The sequence below is a fragment of the Syzygium oleosum genome, unplaced genomic scaffold (genome assembly GCF_021117445.2).
Source record: "Syzygium oleosum isolate NSW1041296 unplaced genomic scaffold, Sole_v2.1 Sole_v2.21, whole genome shotgun sequence".
In the NCBI taxonomy this organism is placed as follows: Eukaryota; Viridiplantae; Streptophyta; class Magnoliopsida; order Myrtales; family Myrtaceae; genus Syzygium; species Syzygium oleosum.
In genome coordinates this window covers 4,392,705-4,415,458 of record NW_026607505.1, presented here as the reverse complement: position 1 = coordinate 4,415,458, position 22,754 = coordinate 4,392,705, and the positions used below count along the sequence as shown (strand labels likewise).

Below are 22,754 nucleotides of genomic sequence, written 5' to 3'. Positions count from 1 at the left end.
TCTATAAAACCCCAGTAAACTATAACACCAGCCTCCTCATCCCACAATCACACACAGTCCTCTTCTTTTCTGGACGAGGAAAAGCAGACAACATATGGATCAGCGGAATCTCGGTTTCGACTCACGCCTCTTCGGGATCCTCGAAGACATGCTCGACTTCCCCGACGAGCCCGATGTTAAAATTATGTCTCGATTTTGAGCCCGAAAAGGAAAGTTTCCTAATTCAAGTAGGTTTCCTATTTTGAATAGGTTTGCTAATTGAATGGTTTCCTAGTTAGAAAAGGTTTCCTAATTATTGAAGGTGTCTTGAAAAGAGGTTTTCTAATTTGGATCCAATTCTTGCCTCTAAATAAGAAGGGACGTTATTTGTGAAGATCATCAAAAAGAAGCTTCTACTAGGGAATTACATTCTAAAGATATCCGAGTGTGTTGTAGCCGATTAAATTCTTGTGGTAAGAATTTGTCTTTAATTTTTTCGTGAGATTGAGAGATTATTTTGTGAAAAATTGTGGCTTAAACACTGCATGAGCTTTTGGGTGTAATTGGGGCTTAGAAAACACTTAGAGTGTTCGAGTGACACGAGTATGATTGTAATTAATCTCCGTTGTATCGCTTGATCTATAGTGGAATTCCGTACTACTCTTCTCGTAGACGTAGGTCACTACGACCGAATCACGTAAATCTAGTGTCTGATTTATTTTCTTGTTCTGTCTATTTTTACTTTTCAATCGCTTGCCTCCGCAACACCCAAGAAATCGAGGAACAACCCCTCGCGCGACTACGTCCGCGACGTGAAGGCCATGGCCATGACTCCCGCTGACATCGTGGAGTACCCAAGTTCCTACGTCTTCGTCGAGGACATGCCCGGGATAAGAGCTAGCGAGATCAAGGTCCAGATAGAGAATGACAACGTGCTCGTCGTGAGCGGGGAGAGGAAGAGGTAGAAAGAAGAAGGGGCCAATTACCTGAGCATGGAGAGGAGGACCGGAGTTCATGAGGAAGTTCGCGCTGCCAAAGAACGTCAATGTGGAGACGGTGACAGTGACGGCGACGGCGGCATGCCAGGACGGGGTGCTCAGGGTCGCCGTCAAGAAGGTGCAGCTGCCGGAGCCGAAGACCAAGACCATTGAAGTGAAGGCTGGTTGATGATGGCCTGTTCTAATTGTGTCTAGGCAAGTTTTGGTGCGCTTGTAGTTCCTTCTGTTATTTTGCATGACTTTGCATGGGGTTCTGATATGTGTAATGAAACTTGTCTCTGGGTAATGAATCTAATAAGGGTTTTCAATATGTATTTTATCAATCACAGATTAACATATACTAGATCGATTGAATTTAACATCATAGAATGTTGACAACTAAATCGGAATATAGTAGCCTGATTGATATAAAAAAATCTTCACGACATGATTCGAGAAGAAATTTCTCTAGCAATTGAGATGAAGTGAAACTCGCATACGCCATCTCAATTATTAAATCATGTGAGTCTCGTATAAAAGGTTATATGATAGAAAAATAATATAGGCACACATGTTCTGAGCTCGTGCGATAGTAGTTATTCATTGAACCGGTCCAGTTCGACCCGAACACTGATATGCTAAAGCCACGTGGGGGTCGGGGCCACCTAGTGCCCCACCACGTATGAAAGAGGCTCACGATTGCTTTTGGAGCGATGCTTTCTCCACATCCCACCTCTTCCAAATTCCACCACGAAGCAATAAATTTTGAGTTCTTTAATTACTAGAATATCTTTATAATAAAGATTATAAGCCTACTCTTTCGTTAAAGAATATTTGTGGATATTGTATTCGCTGTTAAGAAACATTGTTAGAGATATTATTAGTAGAATATCATTTGTTATTTCGTTATTCTCTAAAATAACTAATTTTCTTATTAGTTATTTTGTTTTGTATATGTATTGTTTGGATATAAATATCCTTGATTCTAATATATTAATATGAATTAATTGAGTAAAAATATAGTTTTTATCGATTCTCTATTCTCTCCCTCTATCTTAAATATCCTAGAATATTTACAACTAATACAAAGGTTCGATTAGCAATGTCTACACTTCTTAATTTCGTTTTGATGGGAAAAGTGTCAAAGAAGTCTTAAACTTATTGTATTTGTGTCAATTCAGTCCTTTCGGCTAATTTTGGCTAAATATTACTGACGTGGACGCCGGTCGGCTTACATGGTACAACCAGCACTGATATGGATAACTTTTAATAATATTTTTTGAATTTCTTTTCTTTTCTTTCATTTTCTTTTTTTCTTCCTTCCCTCCCTTCTTCCTCCGGCCGATCACCGAGGTTCGGCGACCGGCCACTGGAGAGGTGAAGGTGAAGGTAGCCTCACCCAGCCATGGCGAGGCTTGCCCTCGTTGGTGACGCGAGATCATGGCTTTTGACCTCGCGGCCTCTAGCAATGGCTCGAGCCTCACAGCCGAGTGCAAGACCTCCCTCGCGACCATCCGACAAGGTTGACCTCGCCGACCATGGCCTCTGGCCGGTCGCCGAACCTCCGCAACCGGCCAAAGGGAGAAGGAAGGGAAGGAAAGAAAAAGAAGAAAGAAAATAAAATAATAAAATTCAAAAAATACGAAAATATTATTAAAAGTTATCCACGTCAGCGCCAACCGGCTTACGTGGTACGGCGGGTGTCCACATCAGCAATATCCTACCAAAATTAACCGGAATGACTGAATTGGTACTATATCAAAATGTTTATAACTAAATCGACACTATTGCAATATGTTTAGGACTAATTGTGATTTTTATCTCAATTAGCAGTAAACTTTCTATATCTCCAAAAAAAAATATTAACAGTAGTTATTAGATTGTTTTGGAACCAATGTGATCCTTTTTTCTTTTTTTGGCATTTTGAAGGGAAACCAGGAAGTATTGTGAAAATGCTTTTTGGTCCAATCAATGGAGCTTCTCTCTCTCTCTCTCTCTCTATTTGTTTTTCCATCCGTTAGTTACCTGAACAAAAATCGAATTACCACAGGCATCCTATTTTAGCTTAAACTAAGGTTTGAGATCGATGGTCATTATTTATTATAGTTGGGTTTTCAAATTCAAGGAAGGCAGAAAAAAAATTGGAAAAAACAAAAGATAAGAATGATGCCATGCAAGCTCTGTGATGTGTCAGTGACTTGTGCGCTCAATCACCACCTGTCATCATAGCCTGAGAGACCCTGGACAACAGGAAAATCTCCTTGGCATGAGAATTCCACAGAGCCTCGTCGAAGCATCTACATCTACAAGGTTACCGGCGCGCCACCGACTTCGTCACCTCCATATAAATCCCAGAGACTCCCACGACTTCAACTGCACCAAGAAACACGAGAGACACACTTCAGTTTCAAAGCTTAGCAGCTGAAAAAGCATGGATCTCAGAGACATGGGCTTCGACACCACTGTCCTGGACACCCTCCACGAGCTCCTCGACCTCTCCGACGAGGCCGACGCCAAGTCCCACCACGCCCCGTCCCGCGCTTTCCTGCGCGACAGGAAGGCGATGGCAGCGACTCCTGCCGACGTGAAGGAGTACCCGAATTCGTACGTGTTCGTGCTCGACATGCCGGGGCTGAAGCCGGACCAGATCAGGGTCCAGGTGGAGGACGGGAACGTGCTGGTGGTGAGCGGCGAGAGGAAGAGGGAGAAAGAGAAGGACCAGAACGACGGGGCGGGAGGGGGGCTGCTGAACTACATAAAGATGGAGAGGAGGCTGGGGAAGTTCCTGAAGAAGTTCGTGCTGCCGGAGAACGCGGACACGGAGAAGATAGCGGCGGCGTACCAGGATGGAGTGCTGACGGTGACGGTGGAGAAGAGGCCGCCGCCGGAGCCCAAGAAGCCCAAAACCATCGAGGTCCAGATCGCTTAAAACTGCCCGTGACTTGTGCGTGTACCATGTCCAGGGCCTATAATATGGAGAAAGAATAAGAGGGTCGAAGAAACGAGAAAGAAGTTTCTTCTTTTGTTCTTCTGTCGTGTGTGAGTAGTAGTGTTAAAGTCTGGTTGTGTGGGGGTCTTCCGGAATGAGTTTGTTGCATAAGTCTTGTTACTCAACAGGGGGTTGTCGTATCAATGGACATGAAAAAACCGGTGATATCGCGGTATGCAAGAATCAGACATACCTAGAATGGCCAACGTTCCCATCTGACCTTTTGTCTCCGACCGATCACGATCGGAATCTTTTCCGTGAATCCGCAGATTTCCTCGGAGTTTTATTGGAACTTCATGTCAGGGTCTGCTCTTCACTGAGAGCCGCGATCGATTTGTCCCGTTTGAGAAACCTCACGGAATTAGAAAACCATATCGACCCCAATGGAGCACTTTCGTGGGTTTGAACGGGTGCACAACCTAAGAAATTCGAGGATCGAAGACGAGGAGCGCGTCTTTGTTGAGTTGCTGAATCTGATGAATGCACAGAGAAAGACCGGTGGCACCCTTTGAACGTTACTAAGACAAGTTCTGATAAATTGAACTCCAGTCGCATGCTGAACTTACTTAAGCAAAAAGAGCCGAGGGACAAGTTCACTTCGGGACGGTGTGCTAATTGCAGTATTCCGACGATTCGAATATATTTTTCAAGGACTCGTCAAGACCGATCGATTTGCTCAATCAAGTTTTAGATGCTCTCTATAGGACTCGCAGTGGAACCGATCAAATGACATGCAATTAGAATACCAAGAAAGGCAAATATCATGACGATTCTCAAGTAGTTTTAGTCTGCATTCCTGATGAGTAAAAAAGCAACCTGGACAATTTAGTACCCGTTACAAATCTCTTCTTTGTCGAACCGGAGACTCTCCTGTTGGTTTTCTGAGTAGACAATCCAGATTGAATTCCTCGGTGCCTGTCGACATGTTCTTTGACAAACAGTGCAATGAAAAAACCCTCTTTGTCCTCTACGGGATCGGTCCGCAGCAACTTTTCAGCTGCATGACAAGGGAACAGTGATTCAGGAGGCAAAGGCCGAGACCGACTTTTAAAGGGCCTAATACCCAAAAAAAAAACCCCAAACTTTAGCCTTTGTCCCAGTTATATCCTAAACTTTTTTTTTCTCATAAAAAACCCCAAACTTTTACTTTTGTCCCAAATCTATCACCGTTAACTTTTCCGTCCAATATTACCGTTAATAATTATTTTTTTATTTTTTGATTTTTTCTTTTCTTTTCTTTTCTTTTTCCTTTCCTTTTCTTTTTTTTTTTTCCCTTCACCTTCAACCTCTGGCCGACGTCGAGCCTCGCCCGCGTTGGGCAAGGTCGGCCTCGCCCGCATTGGGCAAGGTCGGCCTCGCCCGCCCCTGGCGAGGTTTGTCCTCGCCATGGCTAGCGAGGCTCGGTCTCGCCCAACGCCGACGAGGTCGGCCTCGCCCAACGCTAGCGAGGGCTCAGTCCCGCCGACCTCGTCCTCACCGGCCGCGGCGAGGCTCGACCTCACCACTAGCCGGCGGGACCAAGCCTTGCCAGCCATGGCGAGGACGAACCTTGCCAGGGGCAGGCGAGGCTCGACCTCGCTGGCGTTGGGCAAGGTCGGCCTCGCCCGCCCCCGGCGAGGTTTATCCTCGCCATGGCTAGCGAGGCTCGGTCTCGCCCAACGCCGACGAGGTCGGCCTCGCCCAACGCTAGCGAGGGCTCAGTCCCGCCGGCCTCGTCCTCACCGGCCGCGGCGAGGCTCGACCTCGCCACTAGCCGGCGGGACCAAGCCTTGCCAGCCATGGCGAGGACGAACCTTGCCAGGGGCGGGCAAGGCTCGACCTCGCTGGCGTTGGGCGAGGTTGGCCTTGCCTGCCCCCGGCGAGGTTCGTCCTCGCTGGTTGCCGGCGAGTTCGAGCCTCGCCAGATCCGGCGAGGGCTCGATCCCGCCGGCCGCTGGCGAAGTCCACGGCGAGGACAAACCTCGTCGGGGGCGGGCGAGGCCGACCTCGCCCAACACCGGCGACCGGCCAGAGGTTGAAGATGAAGGGAAAAAAAAAGAAAAGGAAAGGAAAAATAAAATAAAATAAAAAAATTCGAAAAAATAAAAATAATATTAAAATAATTATTAACGGTAATATTTGACGGAAAAGTTAACGGTGGTAGATTTGGGACAAAAGTAAAAGTTTGGGGTTTTTTATGAGACAAAAAAAAATTTAGGATATAATTGGGACAAAGGCTAAAGTTTGGGGTTTTTTTTGGGTATTAGGCCCTTTTAAAGCGAGCAAAGAAAGAGTCCTCCTGAAGGCTAAAATCAAATGACACGGCACTTACCGCCTTCGAAAACTGGAAGACCACGGTGAGTCCACTGGGGTAAGGGAGCTGCCAGGCGAAACCCATGAGATGCAGCAAGAGGGAGGATAGACTGTACTACATCTTCGTTTTCAATCTGGTGGACGGAGCACGTACTATAAACGACTCTTTCTACAGCTGGAACTGTACAGAGAAAAATACATGAGATCCTTCCGATGCATTACTAATGGTCTTAGAATCGATCAGCAACCTTACAAGATAATGCATGTGTCAGGGCCTTCTTCTGAAAAGCTGCAAGTTTATTGAGCCTCGCTATTTCTGTACCATCAGCTGCATGACCTGGATAACCCAGACATATCAATGGGTTTTGGACATTATTAATATAGTAAGGGAAAAAGCCACCAAAAATCCCAAACTTTGTCATCTGTGACACATTTACCCCGAACTTTTTTTTGTGACACCAAAAATCTCGAACTTTGCTTTTTGTGACACATTTACCCCAATGTATTTAGTCCATGGGCATTTTCGTCTTTTTTGCTTTTTCTTTTTTTTTTTTCTTTTTTTTTCCTTTCCGGCGAGGGGGGGCCTCGCCGGCGTCGGGCGAGGGCTGCCCATCGCCGGATCCGGCGAGGGTCGACCTCGCCAGATCGGGCGAGGGCCGCCCTCGCTCGCCCGGCGAGGCGGACCTCGCCGACGCCGGCGAGTCGCCCTCGCACGCGAGCAAGGGCGGCCCTCGCCCGACTCGAGGCGAGGGCGAACCTCGCCGACGCCGGCGAGGGCGGCCCTCGCCGGATCCGGCGAGGCCGCCCTCGCTCGGCGCGGCGAGGGCCGCCCTCGCTCGGCGCCGGCGAGGGCCCCCTCGCTCGACGCCGGCGAGGGCCGCCCTCGCTCGACGCCGCGGCGAGGGCCCTCGCTCGGCGCCGGCGATGGGCCCCCTCGCCGGATCCGGCGATGGCGGCCCTCGCCCGACGCCAGCGGCCCTCGCCGACGCCGGCAGCCCTCGCCCGATCTGGCGAGGGCCCCCCTCGCCGGATTCGGCGATGGGCAGCCCTCGCCCGACGCCGGCGAGGCCCCCCCTCGCCGGAAAGGAAAAAAAAAGAAAAAAAAAAAGAAAAAGCAAAAAAGACGAAAATGCCCATGGACTAAATACATTGGGGTAAATGTGTCACAAAAAGCAAAATTCGGGGTTTTTGGTGTCACAAAAAAAAATTCGGGGTAAATGTATCACGGATGGCAAAGTTTGGGGTTTTTGGTGGCTTTTTCCCATATAGTAATATGCAAAAGATGCACAGATATGATATATATGATACGAGACATTGATAGTAGTCATTAACTCCTGAAAACAGAAAGCCATGGGATACTATTTAAAATAAAACTCTTGAATAAATAATGGATAATTACCGGTTGTGTAAGAAGGAAGCAGATGATCCAATCTCTCAGTAGATGTCCCAGATCCCGAGCAGGACGGATCTAAAAGAATTGCTCGGACCTGCAAACGTGAACTCTCGTGACTATGTGTAGAAAAGCACAGGAAAGACAGACAACCCACCCCACCCCCCTTGAAGAAATGGAAATAATAATTTTCTGGGGGTGAGGTTCCATAAATGACGGTTGCAAAGCACCACGAAAACATGTGCAGTTAAACCAAGAATACCATGGACTACATGTCATGATTCTTTACCTTGTTGTATGGGTGAACGCTTGGGGTCAAATTTAAAAAATCTCCGTGGACTACATGGATGTCTAGCAGCTATCAAGGCTCCCAACAAGCGGACAATAGTCTAAATACTTACATGACAAAGAGAAGAACCCAAGAATGCAAAAGTGAATCACCAATGTTCTCAAGCAGGTTAAACCAATGTTCCCAAATGTTAAGACAACGCACCAGTTGTAAATAAAATACAAACAGATGCATACAATCAAGGTGTCGGTAGATGCCGAAATACTGGTAATCGGGGAAAAAGGATACTGGAAGCGCCAGAGAGCCTGATAGTATCTTCTAAACGGTGAACTCTCTGCTTATTGAGTTCACAAGCTACAATCTTTCCTTTATCCCTCATGAGAGCAGCTAAATGGACAGTTTTGTTTCCAGGTGCAGAACAAGCATCAAGAACCTTTGGAAAAGGAGGATCAAATATGTGAACCATTTCAGGAAAAATGGCAAGGTATCTTCATTGAGATTAAAGTAGACCTCAGAGAGAGAACATTAGAAACAGTAGCAAAAAGCAACTCACCACCCAGCCTGGCTCAGGACAAAGGGCTGCTGCAACCATACAGCTTGCTTTACCCTGCAAAATTAGATATTCAAAATAAACATCTCTCTCCACCAAACTCAACATTGGATAAAACACATGGAACATCCATCAAACTAAATATTAGATAAAACACACTAGAACCACATCATGACAGCAGCTGAAGTGTAATTTTTCCTGACACCCACTTGCATAAAGACACTTCCGTTCAAGACAAGAGGATGATCATGCAAATCAGTACCGGCCGGCAGAATCAGCAGGTCAGGAAGCAGGTTATCCTTTTGAACCTATGTAACACAAGAATAAATCCCATTAACTTTCAGTACATAGCCAATGAAAACTCAAAATTTAAAGGAACAGCATGCAAACTCCATTCTTAGAACACACCATGATGTCATTGAGATCTTGTCCTTCACTTAATTGGGAAATACTAATGCATCAAAAAGCATCAGAGGGTGGACATACTGTAAATTCAAGGTTACGCAGCATTCAAAATAATTAGCAGTACACGTTGTTAACTAATAGAATTGTCAATCAAAGGTGACACAGTACTTAAAATGGAGGGATCAAGAAGACCAACACCCATTTGTCTCTGTTCTTCTAAGTTGCAGATTCCCCAGTAAAAATCTTCTTCTCGTCCACTTTATAGTTATTTCATGCACACATGATGTACTCGGGCATGCAATGGATCCAATAAGAATTCACACTAGCAAAATACCTTAGTTAGCTTTCCCAATTCAAGCATTGCAGATCTAGTTTCCAATTTCAGAGTATTCACTCTAACATATCGCGGTTTAGGAGTATCTGCATGAGAAATCAGAAGCTGCATTACATGAACATCACAGTCTAGTAGGTGTTATTTGCATATCTTATTCAACAACTGAAATGAAATTGGTGACTAGTTCAGATTTATAAAAGGATAGGACATATAGGCAGAAAGGCAGCACAATTCCCTCCGTCAGAAACACCACGGCCATATGACCATCCAACTGAAAGCAAGATTTGAAAGTAGCTGCGTTCAAGTACAAGTTCCTTTCTTTTAAGAGTTCTCTAATTGATAGTCCCTAAAACTCATTATTCAAACAAAATATAAAGTGTCATTTCTGTGCTACATTGAACTTATATTGAGTTCTCAGAATGGAACTAAAGAAAACAACTGCCTGCGTGTGTTGGGGGTTGTAGGATTTTCAAAAACAGTGCAAAATAGTTTAAATGGACAAATTCTGAGAATTTTGCAACACAAGCATGATTAAGCTCTGCCTCAAAATGAAAGAATGGAATCCAATAAAGCTAAAAGAGGAACGAATATAGACCTCCTTTTTGATAAAGGGCTGTCAATTCATCTACACCATTGACTTTCTTTCTCGATAACAATTGTTCTAAAGCTGACTGCAACTTAATTTTATGGTGGATGATAAATTCCTCCGCATCACCAGTTGACTGCTTTGCCTGCAGCACAGAGTACTCTTGCAAATCAGCTGCAGTTAATAGTAAATCATTACCAAATGGACCAAATTCAATGACCATATATTTATGCCAATCCCTGAAGCAACAAGCACCTCCCTACAACCACAAGCTGCATGTAAGAAGAGCCCATATAATAGGTTTGATATACTAGCCCTAACTAATACACTTGTCTACTTGGTGAAAAAACACTTTATCATTTGTTTCTAAATATGGGAGGAGACATAGAGAATGATGTGCTTCTTGCTTTTTAACGGTCCCAACTCCTTAGATTACTGCTAAGTGTTCACACTGGAAAAGCCCTAGCATTTCATTCACCATACAGATTAAAGAGGAAAAAAAACTTGAACTATTGTCCAGGATACAGTAAGCATAAGCTAGCCCAATGCAGTGAGAATACTGAAACACGATGCACTCTTGAGTCTAAGGAAAGTTAATGACCTACTTGACCAAAGAGAACGTCGTATGTCGCTATGAAAAGCAAGTCTTCTTTTCTCTGCAAGAGCAAAAGTAGAGAACATAAAATGTGCAAGCCAAGTTATTAAGCAATAGCTGGATAAGCTGGAAATTTGGCACGTCCTATCAAAAACCAGACACTTCCCACATCTAAAGAACCAATGCAAGAGATACTCATCTGAAGATTACAAAAGTTTCCCGAGAACACTTTTTTGACAAGAAATGCTAAAGATATTAAGACCCATATCCTAGATGAGTTTACTAAATGATGTGGTAAACATAAGTAATTATTTATGTTTGTGGGCCATTTAAGCACTCAACAGGAATCTATCATATTCATCTAGTAAATCCATTTGATATATGAGTCTAAGTATCTCTGGCATTATTCTCTTCTGATAGTATACTATAGTGAGAAGTGGAACTTGCAACTTATTTAGTCGTCATTGAATATTTCAAAGCAACAATAAGTAAGTATATTAGCAAATATAACTGATAGACAGAGTCAAAGAAAACTTTAAATTATCTCATCCTCATATCGCAAGAAGAAATTAATTTCGTTACATGAGTAGGCATACAAGTGAATGGATAATTTTACCTTCCACTTGCTATTTACAATGTGAGCATCCTGCAAGATCTTCTTTATAATAGGAAGATCTGAGACAGCATCAGATAAAAGATCATTCTATTGAAAAAGCAAGGGATGAAGCCAAATGTTTGACAGAAGACTCTAATCTAATTTGTTGCGAGCATGCATCATGAGGAATATTGAGTTAAAAAGCATATTGAAAATAGCCAGTAGATATATACTCCATTAGTACTAATTTTGCAACTCAAAAGCAATAATTACACAAAAGTTGCACCACATGGAGGAAATGGAATAAAACAAAGAACTGAACAAAAAGAAAAGTGGAGAAAAACGGAACTAGAGCAATTGATACAGCCTACTAAATCAATGACGTCTTAAATCTGAGCCAGCGGCCAGTTACGCAATGTCAAGATCACATAAATCAGAAAAGTAAGCAAGAAATGGATTTTTAATCGAAAGTATCTTCTTTAAAACAATCCATGCACTACATAATTAATCAAGATGCATTTTTTTATCAGATCCAGAAGGTTTCCAATTTGCAGCTATTTAAGAACAATTTTGCTTATATACTTCAAAGGGTGGCTCTTCTTTTACAGAAAGCTACTTCAGCAAAAGATGCTGAGCAGTGAAGGATGTTTTTGGCCCAAATGGAAGTGCTTATCTGGGTTTTGACTTTCTAAACTCAAACTACATCTGCCTTGGATCAATCTAGAAGAACGGTGGATTCATTTCCATCCTCTCACAATGCCACATGTGGGACATGCCAGTTCAAACTGCCACTTGACTAACTGCCAAGCAGAAAGTGAAATGGCAATGGGCTGATCCAAGGACAAGGGATTTCCATAAGTAGAATCAGCGGGGCTTCTCTTCTACTTCAGCTATCATCATCACTCTCCCACTCCGTCATTCAACACCTTACAAACAGAGACATCCCCCATGGCTTCTATTTCAAATGAGACTTTGAAGCTTCATTTCGATTGCACAGAATTCATCATCCATTGAAATTTATAAGTTTTGGTTTCGGCCAAAATCAAGCATTTCCAAACCATGCAACCTCGTCACTTTCGCCAATATCATAATGCTGGTAACATCATATGATGGTCCATTCCAACTATTAAACAGAACGCAGCTACCACTTGCCGTAAATCATGGAAATACCATCACCAAATCATAAATTTCAGCACCAGTAGAGAACGTAAAACCGTCATACAACATCAATCTCAATCACTCGAGACAAACTCTACCGCCGGAACAAAAACTAAGCCAACTCCAGCAGGCAACGGCTTTCGAAACGCAGCCTTCCATGCGAGAGAAGCAAGACGGAATCAAAAGCTCACGCATGCACCGCGCGTAACTCTAAATATCTTACGCTTGAGCGTTTGGCACACCAAGGCGAAAGTGGCTCGCTTGTTCCTGACGGAGGGGCTGTAGACGAGCGACTTGACGGAGCCGACGGCCCGCCGCCGAGCGTCGCCCTGCAGGACGCACCGCAACACCTTCGCCGCCTCCCTGCGCGCGAAGTAGGCCGAGCGCTCGGCGTTGCTCAGCCGCCGGATGCCCGCTTTATTGGCGGCCGCGGACGGGCGCATCGCTTGCCGTCGGAGCAGCTCGGAGAGAAGAGAAGAGAAGAGTCGAGCGCAGTCTCAACTGAAACGCAGAAGAAGAAGAGGGAGCGCCGTTTTGGGCCCAATTGGCTCCGGAACGACATCCTATGGCTTCGCTGGGCTAGTTAGTGGGCCAATCCGGGCCTCGATTTGGGCCCATTTGGCTCTAGGACGACGAGAAAATATTGGGTGGTCCGGGACCTCCACGGTGGCGTGGTCCCGGACCACTCAGGAAGCGCCACGTGGTCCACGTGGCGCTTGTGGGGCCGACTCGCCAGGCCACGATTTTCTCCGCAAAAAATAATTTCCATCCTCTTTCCTAGCCTGCACGCTAGCCCTACGTGCCCTCTCCCTCTGCTCTGCAATTCTCTCTCCTCTCCTCTCCGTCCTTTCCTTTTCTCATCAGAAGACGAACAAGAAAAGCAAATATATTTCCTCTCCAGCGTCTCTCTCTCCAGCAAACGCGCTTTCAAATTTTGAATCTCTTTTTTGGGCTCTCAGATTTTGCTTCTCCGCTCGTTTCTACTCGGGCGTTCGTCAAGCGGCCGTTCCCCGCCGTCGCCGACGAAGCACATTAAGGCCGCCCGTCGCGCGCTCGAAAGGGGGTGAGGCAGAGGCCGAGGGGCGGTCACCCGCCTCTCGACAAGAGATTCAAAATTTGAAAGCGGAGAAGCAAAATCTGAGAGCCCAAAAAAGAGATTCAAAATTTGAAAGCGCGTTTGCTGGAGAGAGAGACGCTGGAGAGGAAATATATTTGCTTTTCTTGTTCGTCTTCTGATGAGAAAAGGAAAGGACGGAGAGGAGAGGAGAGAGAATTGCAGAGCAGAGGGAGAGGGCACGTAGGGCTAGCGTGCAGGCTAGGAAAGAGGATGGAAATTATTTTTTGCGGAGAAAATCGTGGCCTGGCGAGTCGGCCCCACAAGCGCCACGTGGACCACGTGGCGCTTCCTGAGTGGTCCGGGACCACGCCTCCGTGGAGGTCCCGGACCACCCAATATTTTCTCCTAGGACGACATCCTATACCTCAATTTAAAAAAATATATAAAAATTGTTCACTAGCTTTGTGTTTGTATAAAAATGTTTTAGTAGTATAATTTTAAAAAAAAGTCATAACAAACAAGTTTTCCTAGATTTGATTAAATATAGAAGTGTTTAGCAATATGGATCGAGTTGGGTATGGGTCGGGATATGTACATCACAAATAAATGGGTCATAAACGAGTTAATGAGTTAATTTGGGTCGGATCATTTATAACCTGGCCCGATCCGACCCACCCATTTAACAGGTCTACCAAGAGGTAATATAACCAATCATAGAACCATTTTATTAGTTGATTTTCTTTGAGAAATTAATCTGAGTTGTTCCCCTGCGCAAGGCTTCATCTGCATCTTCTCCATGACCAAACGATCGGCAGCCGGTCGCGCCGGGCCTGGATGCATCCACGAAGAGGCCAATGCAGCTGGGCGCCTGCTTGCGGTGTCAAGATCAGAAGGGAAAAGCCTAATGCCTTCGAATGTGTGCTCTGAAAGTGCTAATACACTGCTAGGAGTAAAGTGACATCAGAGAAGTCCTCACCGCAGCCATCGACACGATGGATAGGATCAAAATCCACATCATGGGGTGGCCCAACCAAACGCACCCTAGTACGTCCCCAGCGGTAGGCGCGGCGGCTCTCCGTCCTCCTAATGTACATTGCTCACCACCTCCGGTGTTGGAAGATTGAATGTCAAAATGAAAAGATTACGTTACATCAGTCACGCGAGGAACAATCGAAACTTTCTCAAGAATTCGTGACCATGTTTTCTGAATGCAGTAAAAGCAAGTGATCCGAGTACGTAACATCCTTAATTTTGTTACATGACTTGGTTTTCTTGCTCTTTCTATTTGGGAAGAAACTTAATAGGGAAATTTTTAGCTCGGTGGAAACAAAATACTTTTTTCTTAGGATTGTCTCAAATAGAAATAGAGAACGAAGTCACTAAGAATATTCTTAGAATACCCCCTTCCCTATTTTAGAGGGATCGTCTAGAAAACGAATCTTTAAAATTTTATTGCATTCAATCAGATAAAATGACGTAAATGTCAAGGGTCGAATTTTTTTTTATTCCGTTCACGTCTTTCAAAAAGCTAACTTGTTTGACAAGATTTTTAATCTTGTAATTTTAGGACCCGTTTGGCAAGTTACCAAAAATGAAAATTTCTATTTTTTATTCCTAGAATCAGTTTGAGAATAGAAATCCGTTTGTTAAATTTTTTTTCCGAGCACAAATTTGCAAAAAATTATTCCCAAAATCAGTTTTGAAACAAAATCAAGAAGAAAAAAAAATAACTTATTGATTATAAGAACAATTTTTCTATTTCTGATTCTTCTCGATTTTCTTCTTCCTTCTTGGTTTCTTCTTCTTCTTCTTCCTGGCCTGCCACCGGCAACTGGCCACAAGCCAGGCCAGCGAGGGCGGCCGTGATGGCAAGGCCTCGCCCAGCAAAGGCGAGGCCGACCTCGCCGTCGCGATTGGCAAGGTCGGCGGCGAGGGCCGCGACGCCCTTGCCAGCCCTAGCCTGTGGCCGATCGCCGGCGCCGGCGACCGACCATGGCCAAGGAAGGGAAGGGAAAGAAAGAAAAAAAAAAAAAGAAATATTAAAAAATTCAAAATATTATTAAAATATTATTAATAAAAAGAAATTTTGTATAGTTAGCAAATGCATTTTTGTTCTTTTTCTATTCTAAGAATAAAAATTTTGGACAGTTAACAAATGCTTTCAAATGCTTAGAAATTGTTCCCGGACACGGAATCAAAAAGAATCATTTCTGAGCAGAATCAGTTTTCAAGTACAGAATCGTTACCATGCGCACTCTTAGACTACAAGTGGGACAATTTTTTTTGCTTCAAATTGAGTCTTCAAGATGTTTGCCACCTTTGTCTCACAGCTTTAGTTTTAGGTTTTTTACTTCTCTTCGCCAATCTTGGACAGCTGTGAATTTCTCAACTCGCTTGCTGTCAATGTAGTTATTGAATTACAAGTTGGACTGTCGCTGGAGGAATCTGGATGGTTCCGTGAAAATTGGATCGCAAATTTCATCAGAACAAAAATGGGCAAGTCGAATGTAAAGCAAGACTGCTGCTTGCACTCATTGCGCTTCAACTTGCTAGCTCGAAATCATTAACAACTATGTTGGTTGAAAGACTAAGCGTAAATGCAGTTATGGCAGTATTGCTCATTTCGAGCATCTTCCTAACAGAATCCATCAAGTTGAGTAATCTTAGGATGCGCATGGCAATGATTCCGTGCTCATAAATTGATTTTGCTTAGAAATGATTCTTTTTTATTCCGTGCTTGGGAACAATTTCTAAACGTTTGAAAGCGTTTGATAACTGTCCAAAATTTCTATTCTTAGAATAGAAAAAGAACTGAAATCTATTTGGTAACTATACAGAATTTCCTTTCATTAATAATATTTTAATTATATTTTGAATTTTTGAATTTTTTTTTCCTTTTTTTTTCTTCTTTTTTTCCTTTCTTGCCCTTCCCTTCATTGGCCATGGCCGGTCGCCAGGGCCGGCGAGGCACCGCCGCCCTCCCCGGTCGGGACAGCGAGGTCAGCCTCGCCATGGCTGGGCGAGGCCTCGCCGTCATGGCAAGCCAGCGGCAGATCGGGAAGAAGAAAAACAACAAACCAAAAAGGAAGAAGAAAATCAAGAAGAATCAAAAATGAAAAAATTGTTCTAGAATCAATAAGATATTATTTTTTTTTGCTTCTTGATTATGTTCTAAAACTGATTTTGGGATCAATCTTTTGCAAATTTGTGCCCGGGCATAATAAATTTAACAAAAGGATTTCTGTTTCCAAACTGATTCTAGAAATAAAAGAAAATAAATTTTCACTATTTGGCAACTTGCCAAACGCCCCCTTAGCTGGCAGATTAGGTAATGTGAAGGCTCAAATAAGACTATAAAAAGAGCTTTAGAAGTTGGCATGCCGTGTTTAGGAAGTTGCGGTATGCATCCCGGGACCATTTGGTGGGGACATTATATGCATTTGGTCTACGCAGGTCAAGTTTACGCTTTCATACATGTCCATGGTCGTAAGAAACGGACAGGAATGGTGTTTGATATATCTATGGTTATTCGGCGAAATTACCTTAGAGAACTTTCGTCTTTGAGCTTAGCCAATCATCTCTAAGATTGTGTGAAATGTCTGGTGGTGGTTTGAGGGAAGAACTTGCATGGTCGCAGTGAAGCACTCGAGAGAAGGGACGATCAAGAGAGTGGTAGCTTCCTTCAGGCCAATGGACTTTCAAACAGATTAAAATTCAGTTTCACACGACAACAAAGTTAAAGAAGAGACTGCGGGGTCTTTCTTAATTGGCCCAAGAACCAGTTGTTAAGTGGATTCCAGTTGTCTACGACCGATCCGCCTGCCGAGTTTGACTAGGTCTATAGTGAAAAAAAATAAAGAATAGGGTCCCTGTCGAGTTTGACTGGGTTTATAGTGAAGAAAACAAAGAATACAGTGGGCATAGCTTTACCTTTAATTGGTATATTATACAGTATAAATAAAAATATTATCATCTATAATTATAATGAAAGTTAAAAATAATAATTTGATTTACATAAAAATTGAATAAAAGAAATCATAAAAGATCTCCACATGAACAGCCGTTCTGATTTTTTGCTTTTTGATTTGTTACTTTAATATATAGAGCGGCGAACAATATCTATCTAAGCGCTTGTGTCCAGAAAGATCTGAGGTATTTTCATCTGAATGAGAAATCAGCCTAATATGACTTATGGTTCAAGAAAATATTTGATGGTTCCATAGTACCACATCAGATACTGATTTGGCAAATATGTATCTATCTAGAATCGCTTACAAATTGATTACAAATGTCCATAGTACTATGTAGAAGCTGATGTGACATAGCTATTGCATGTGTTTCGGGCGGAGCCCACCACAATGACTACAGAGGGGTGGCGCGGCTTGGACGCGAAACAATGGTCGGCTTGGACACAACACTAGCGACTCTAGCGCAAAAGCTCGACGCGGCGTCGAGCACTATTTTGGCTAGTGACACTGCTGGTCCAGATCTACAGTCGTGCCTCCAGATCTAGCCTCATCCATGACACACGAGGTAGCTTGTCCACACATCTGGCAACGACAGCTTGTTCATGGCCGCGAGCTTTGACGATCAAGTCGAGATCCCAACTATCATGGACCAACCGCAACGCTACGAGCTCAAAAAGTAAAATGAAGAACAGAGGAGGATGGAACCGACCAAGCACAAAGAAGATGGAGGGAGTGGCTTGACTTGGATGCGCGGTAGTGGTCGGCCTAGGTGCGACGGCGGCGGCTCTGGTAATGGCGATAGCGGGGGAGACGCCGAGGTTGGGCTTTGAGGTGGCTGTGAATGGAGGAGAAAAAAGAGATAAAAAAGAGGAGTAGATGCACTCTATAAATCTTCATTTTTTATTTTTATTCGGTTCCACATCAATGGAAATGTGTCAATTTGTAATTAGATATGAGTACAAAAATGCCTTCCACTCAGTTGTTGACGTAGTATTATGGAATCATCGAATATTTTCTTTTTTTTATGTGATTCATTTCCATGCATTGTACCATTTAGGCCTTTTATGACAGATCAAATACAATCAGAAACCTATGGTCCTTTAATCATTGAAATTCTAATGGTAGAAAATGAAGATCAACTCTCTTTGGCAGAATTTGTTGGAGGCACAGCAAGGCTAATGCCTCCACGTTGACCTTAGACCATGTGCAAGATCGAAATCAATGGGAATTACCGTGTAGAGATGACCGATTCCTAATGTGCCAATGGTACTAGTTTATTTGTAACCATTATCTAATTATCCACTAGTCATCTTTCGGTCTTCGTCAAGCCTACCTTGAAGGTTGATTTGGTGACACTATATATTCAAGTCCCCAAATGGAGGTGTAGGTATTCCGAAACTCCCATTTTAGAGAGCCAAACATGGAGTCCGAGCTCTACGAAGCCGCTGTGAAAGGCAATGTGCCTTCTTTGCTCAAGTTGCTCGCAAAAGATAAGCTGCTTCTCGACCGAATCATGATCGGGAATCACACCGAGACTCCTCTGCACATCGCAGCCATGCTCGGACACTTGGAATTCGTGGAAGAGGTCCTAGCTCGGAAGCCCGAGCTGGCAAGAGAGCAGGATTCTCAGAGATCCACGCCTCTTCATCTCGCGGCAGCAAAAGGGTACCTTAACATAGTGGCAAGCTTGTTAAGAGTCAGCCCTGAAATATGTTTCGTCCGTGACAAATACGAAAGAAACCCTCTTCATGTTGCGGCCATGAAAGGCCGTGTGGATGTGTTGGAATGCTTGGTTCGAGCAAGACCTGATGCAGCCCGTCGTGTCGTCGATAATGGCCAGACGATCTTGCATTTATGCGTGAAGCATAACAGACCGGAAGCTTTGAAGCTTTTGATAGATATCGTGGGTGATGATCAGTTCATCAACTCAACTGATGAATATGGAGACACTATTTTGCATTTGGCTGCTGCAAATAGACAAGCTAAGGTATGTTCATACAACCAAGCCTTTGTACTAGTCAAATACAGTGAGCTTATAAAAAAAAAACAGGCGGTTCTAGGATGTGGATATGATATAAATAATCCTTAAACTTTGGCCCAATATGCAATGTTATCTTTGAACTTTTAATTTATTCGACGTGATGCTCGAACAATTAATAAATGTTTGTTCTAGTCTCTAAACTTTCAATTTGTTTAATCTAGTCTCTCAACTTTCCATAACAAAGTCAAATAAATCATTCGATACTATTTACAAGTTTCACAATTGCACTATTCCTCAGATTTTAGAATATTTTTCTCATTTCAATCAATTTCCTAAATAAAAAATATTTTGTATTTTTATTATCTTTTTACCTTTTTGATTTTTACAAATATTACTATAGTTCCATTTAAGTGTATTTTAACTTCTAATCTCTATAATAGTAAAAAGGTTAGAGTTATATCGGATACATAATCCTTTCAACTTTAAAATAAGTATTTTCATAAGAATATTTTACAATGACATTCGTATATCTACATATTTCTCGTACTTATATTAATCTAAATCTCGTTCCTTTTTTCTAGATAGATTAAAAATTCAAGTTTTTTGGGTTTTGTGTTTTCTCAATAAATTTAGTTAAATCTATAAATTAGGAAATTAAAATAGTAGGAATATCAACCCGATACAACTTTAAATGAGATTATACTTTTGCTACTATAGAGATCATAAGTTAAAATATGCTTAAATAGAACTATCATTACATTTATAAATGTCAAAAAAGGTGAAAAAGTAAGAAAAAGATAGTCAAATTTGTATTGATTTTGGAAATGGATTGAAATAAAAAAAAATTTCTAAAATCCAAGCAATAGTGTAATTATGAAAACTTTTGAGTTTTTTTTATTGAAAATTGAGAGACTAAATTGAATAAATTAAAATTTTAGGAACTAAATTGAACATTTGGAAATACTTCAAGGACAACATTGAATGAATTAAAAGTTGGAGGATGACATTGCGTATTGGGTCAAAATTAAGGTACTATTTGTGTTCTTTTCCCACATAAGATATTTAAGTGTCCTATAATTTTCAGAAGCTAAAAGGTACCTATTTATAAATTATTGAAGACTATGATATTTGGAAAAGAAGTAACTAGTCTAGATAATTAACTTTACACTTCGCGCTATTTTCATGCTAATTTTATCTAGATTAGAAGTTGGGTTGTCAAAGGTTCGAGTTTCTGGGATACCCGAACCGACCGAAACTTTTGGGTATGTGTACGCTACACCCCAGAACCAAAGATCCTCTTTTATCTCTCCCTGGAGTCCCCTTCCATCATCCTCCGTTCGAGTCCTCTTTGGCGAGTTCTCTCTTCTAACTACACTAGCAAGTCTTTTCTGCGTAGTGTGGCCACAACAGATCTGGAGTCATGGTCACGTCCAGATCTAGAGCCATTGCCACCAACAGATCTGGAGTATGGCCGAGTTCAAGCCAAATTTGGAGGCACTGGCCATGGACCAACAAGGACAACGGAGAACTTTCAGTGCGAAGCCCCTTGACAGAGCCGAGCATGAAGACCGTGAACTTCCATATTTGGAGCTCGTCCATCGCCGCGAGCCTTGACAACAAGGTTTATGGCGATGGCGGAGGGAAGCGCTGGTGACTCCGCTGGTGTGGTCTCAAGGTGGCTGCAGGCACTCGCAAACCATGAAAGAGAGAGATGAAGATAGAGAGCGTGAGGGAAGAGGAAGAGAGAGAAGCGAGTGAGAGGAGAGCAGTGAGTGAACAGTGAGAGTAAGGAGAGAGAGAGTATGTGCGAAGGAAAAAAAAGAGAGGAGCAAACCTTGAAGCCCGGCCCAAAGTGAAGCGAACTGTCAAACTACCGAAATTTCTTTACTTATTACCCAAACCGAAAAGACTCGAAATTTTGGGTTCGATTTGGGTATTTTTAACACCCTTACATAAAACTAGAGATAGCAGAAGAGATTCAACAAGGGATAGGTTTCCCTTGTGAAGGCGTCAAATAATAGTCACAAACGCTACAAGACTGAAAAAACACTAGTACCAAAGTTAATCTTGAAATAAATATAACATGGGCTTGTCTAGTTCAAACTTGACCCCAATTGATACATTCTATTGTTACTCTTTTGCAGACTATAGTCTTCCTGGTTAAAAAGGGAGTAAATCCAAACATTACGAACTCCAGAGGTTTCACAGCACTCAGCCTATTGGCACAAGCCGAAAGCGCAGGAAGAGCCTCGGAGATTACGGATTTTGTTCCTCGAACTTTAGAAAATCATGACCCTTTTGGAGGAGCAGTCAATGTGAATAACACGGTCACCGCCTTCCATCCACCTATAGGGAAGGAGAACAAGAAGATAATGAAGAGAGAGTGGCAAAAAAGTATGCATAAGACGCTAATGGTGGTAGCGATATTGCTAGCTACCATGGCATTCCAAGCCAGTATTACTCCACCTGGCGGCCTTTGGCAAGATGATTCCTTGGGCAAAGATAATATGACAGCACATACCGCGGGCGAGTCCATAATGGCAGTTAAGAACTCGATTTTGTACAAGTTTTTCATAACATGTAACACGATAAGCTTTATCACATCGCTTAGCACCATTATGCTTTTCATAAGTGGTCTTCCTCTAAGGCGGCATCGGATCTCCACATGGATCGCAATGCTGGCTATGTGGATTGCAATAACCTTCACAGCGGCGACTTATGCCATCTCCATATTTGTCTTCACACCGGAGAGTGAACTAAGTACTTTCAATCGAACAGTTGGACGGGCGGTGCTTGCATGGGTTGGATTGATGGTTCTTCTTTTCCTATGCCACGTTGTTCGATTGATCGTGAAGTTGGTACGCAAAGTCCTGAAATTGGTTCTCGCAAAGCCTCGACAAAACGCAAGCCGGAGCATCTTATAGCTTAGTGGCTGTATATGGTTGCAAATGTGTTTGTCCAGAAGATGCGCCCTGAGCCCTAAGGCCATGTAAGAGGTTATGCTACACAATATGTGTTGTTCAGTGTGCCGATTAGACTACTTAGCTACGATACATTTGAGTATGCATGCATGTGTGTATGTGCTAGTGTAAACAATAAATGTTTTAAGCGTGTTGAATCTATGTAAAAGATGCAGTTTACATGTATAATGGATGGTTGTTTTATTTGATTTGATTTGCGGCAGTTAAAAAAAAAGAATATTACTTATTGGATTAAAGTACCAAAATCTCAGCCATGGGATCAATTTTAAAAAGTGTAACCGTAACATGTTAAAGCAGTAGTTTGTTGACATTTAAGGATTATAATTGTTAATTTTACATTTAATTAAGGAAAATTGCAACAATCAATGGATTATTACTTATGGATAAGCTCCATTGATTACAAACTTGAAAGGAACGTTGCCACCGTTTAAGTGAATTTATTAAGAATAGAAAATGTATTTCAGTCACATATAGAAGAAATTCGTGTCCTTTCAAAGTTATACACATGTTTGTGCGAATGAAGCGATTTCACAGCCACTTACATGACTAGAATGTGGCTGCTTTAGATGATCAAAGGATGTCAAGGCTCAAACGGGACATGTTACATGGGCGAACTCGACATATTTAG

The 22,754-nt window shown here is 42.8% G+C and overlaps 2 protein-coding genes and 2 pseudogenes across 2 annotated transcripts; 3 read left to right on the top strand and 1 right to left on the bottom strand.

Moving 5' to 3' along the window:
- The first annotated feature begins 94 nt into the window (after positions 1-94).
- Positions 95-1,146, top strand: LOC115670984 (18.8 kDa class II heat shock protein-like; annotated as a pseudogene).
- A 2,167-nt stretch (positions 1,147-3,313) lies between these two features.
- On the top strand, positions 3,314-4,128 carry LOC115670983 (17.1 kDa class II heat shock protein-like). Its single transcript, XM_030592406.2, has one exon. The coding sequence runs from the start codon at positions 3,388-3,390 to the stop codon at positions 3,883-3,885; it is 498 nt and encodes a 165-aa protein (XP_030448266.1). The 5' UTR covers positions 3,314-3,387; the 3' UTR covers positions 3,886-4,128.
- A 532-nt stretch (positions 4,129-4,660) lies between these two features.
- Positions 4,661-12,582, bottom strand: LOC115671338 (25S rRNA (cytosine-C(5))-methyltransferase NSUN5-like). Its single transcript, XM_030592883.2, has 13 exons — positions 12,363-12,582; positions 11,003-11,061; positions 10,397-10,447; positions 9,801-9,936; positions 9,206-9,291; positions 8,676-8,774; positions 8,470-8,523; positions 8,205-8,349; positions 7,917-7,978; positions 7,637-7,724; positions 6,491-6,574; positions 6,257-6,418; positions 4,661-4,942 (listed from the first exon to the last, which is right to left on the bottom strand). Exons 1-13 carry the CDS (start codon positions 12,580-12,582, stop codon positions 4,719-4,721), a joined length of 1,470 nt encoding a protein of 489 aa, XP_030448743.2. The 3' UTR covers positions 4,661-4,718.
- A 5,981-nt stretch (positions 12,583-18,563) lies between these two features.
- On the top strand, positions 18,564-22,319 carry LOC115670977 (ankyrin repeat-containing protein BDA1-like; annotated as a pseudogene).
- Positions 22,320-22,754: the final 435 nt, after the last annotated feature.

Coding starts and splice junctions, on each gene's coding strand:
- LOC115670983 (XM_030592406.2), top strand. CDS start 3,388: ATGGATCTCAGAGACATGGGCTTCGACACCACTGTCCTGGACACCCTC.
- LOC115671338 (XM_030592883.2), bottom strand. CDS start 12,582: ATGCGCCCGTCCGCGGCCGCCAATAAAGCGGGCATCCGGCGGCTGAGC. Junction 10,448..11,002: donor TTGTAAATAGCAAGTGGAAG/GTAAAATTATCC, acceptor TTGCTCTTGCAG/AGAAAAGAAGACTTGCTTTT. Junction 4,943..6,256: donor TCTTCCAGTTTTCGAAGGCG/GTAAGTGCCGTG, acceptor CTTGTCATGCAG/CTGAAAAGTTGCTGCGGACC.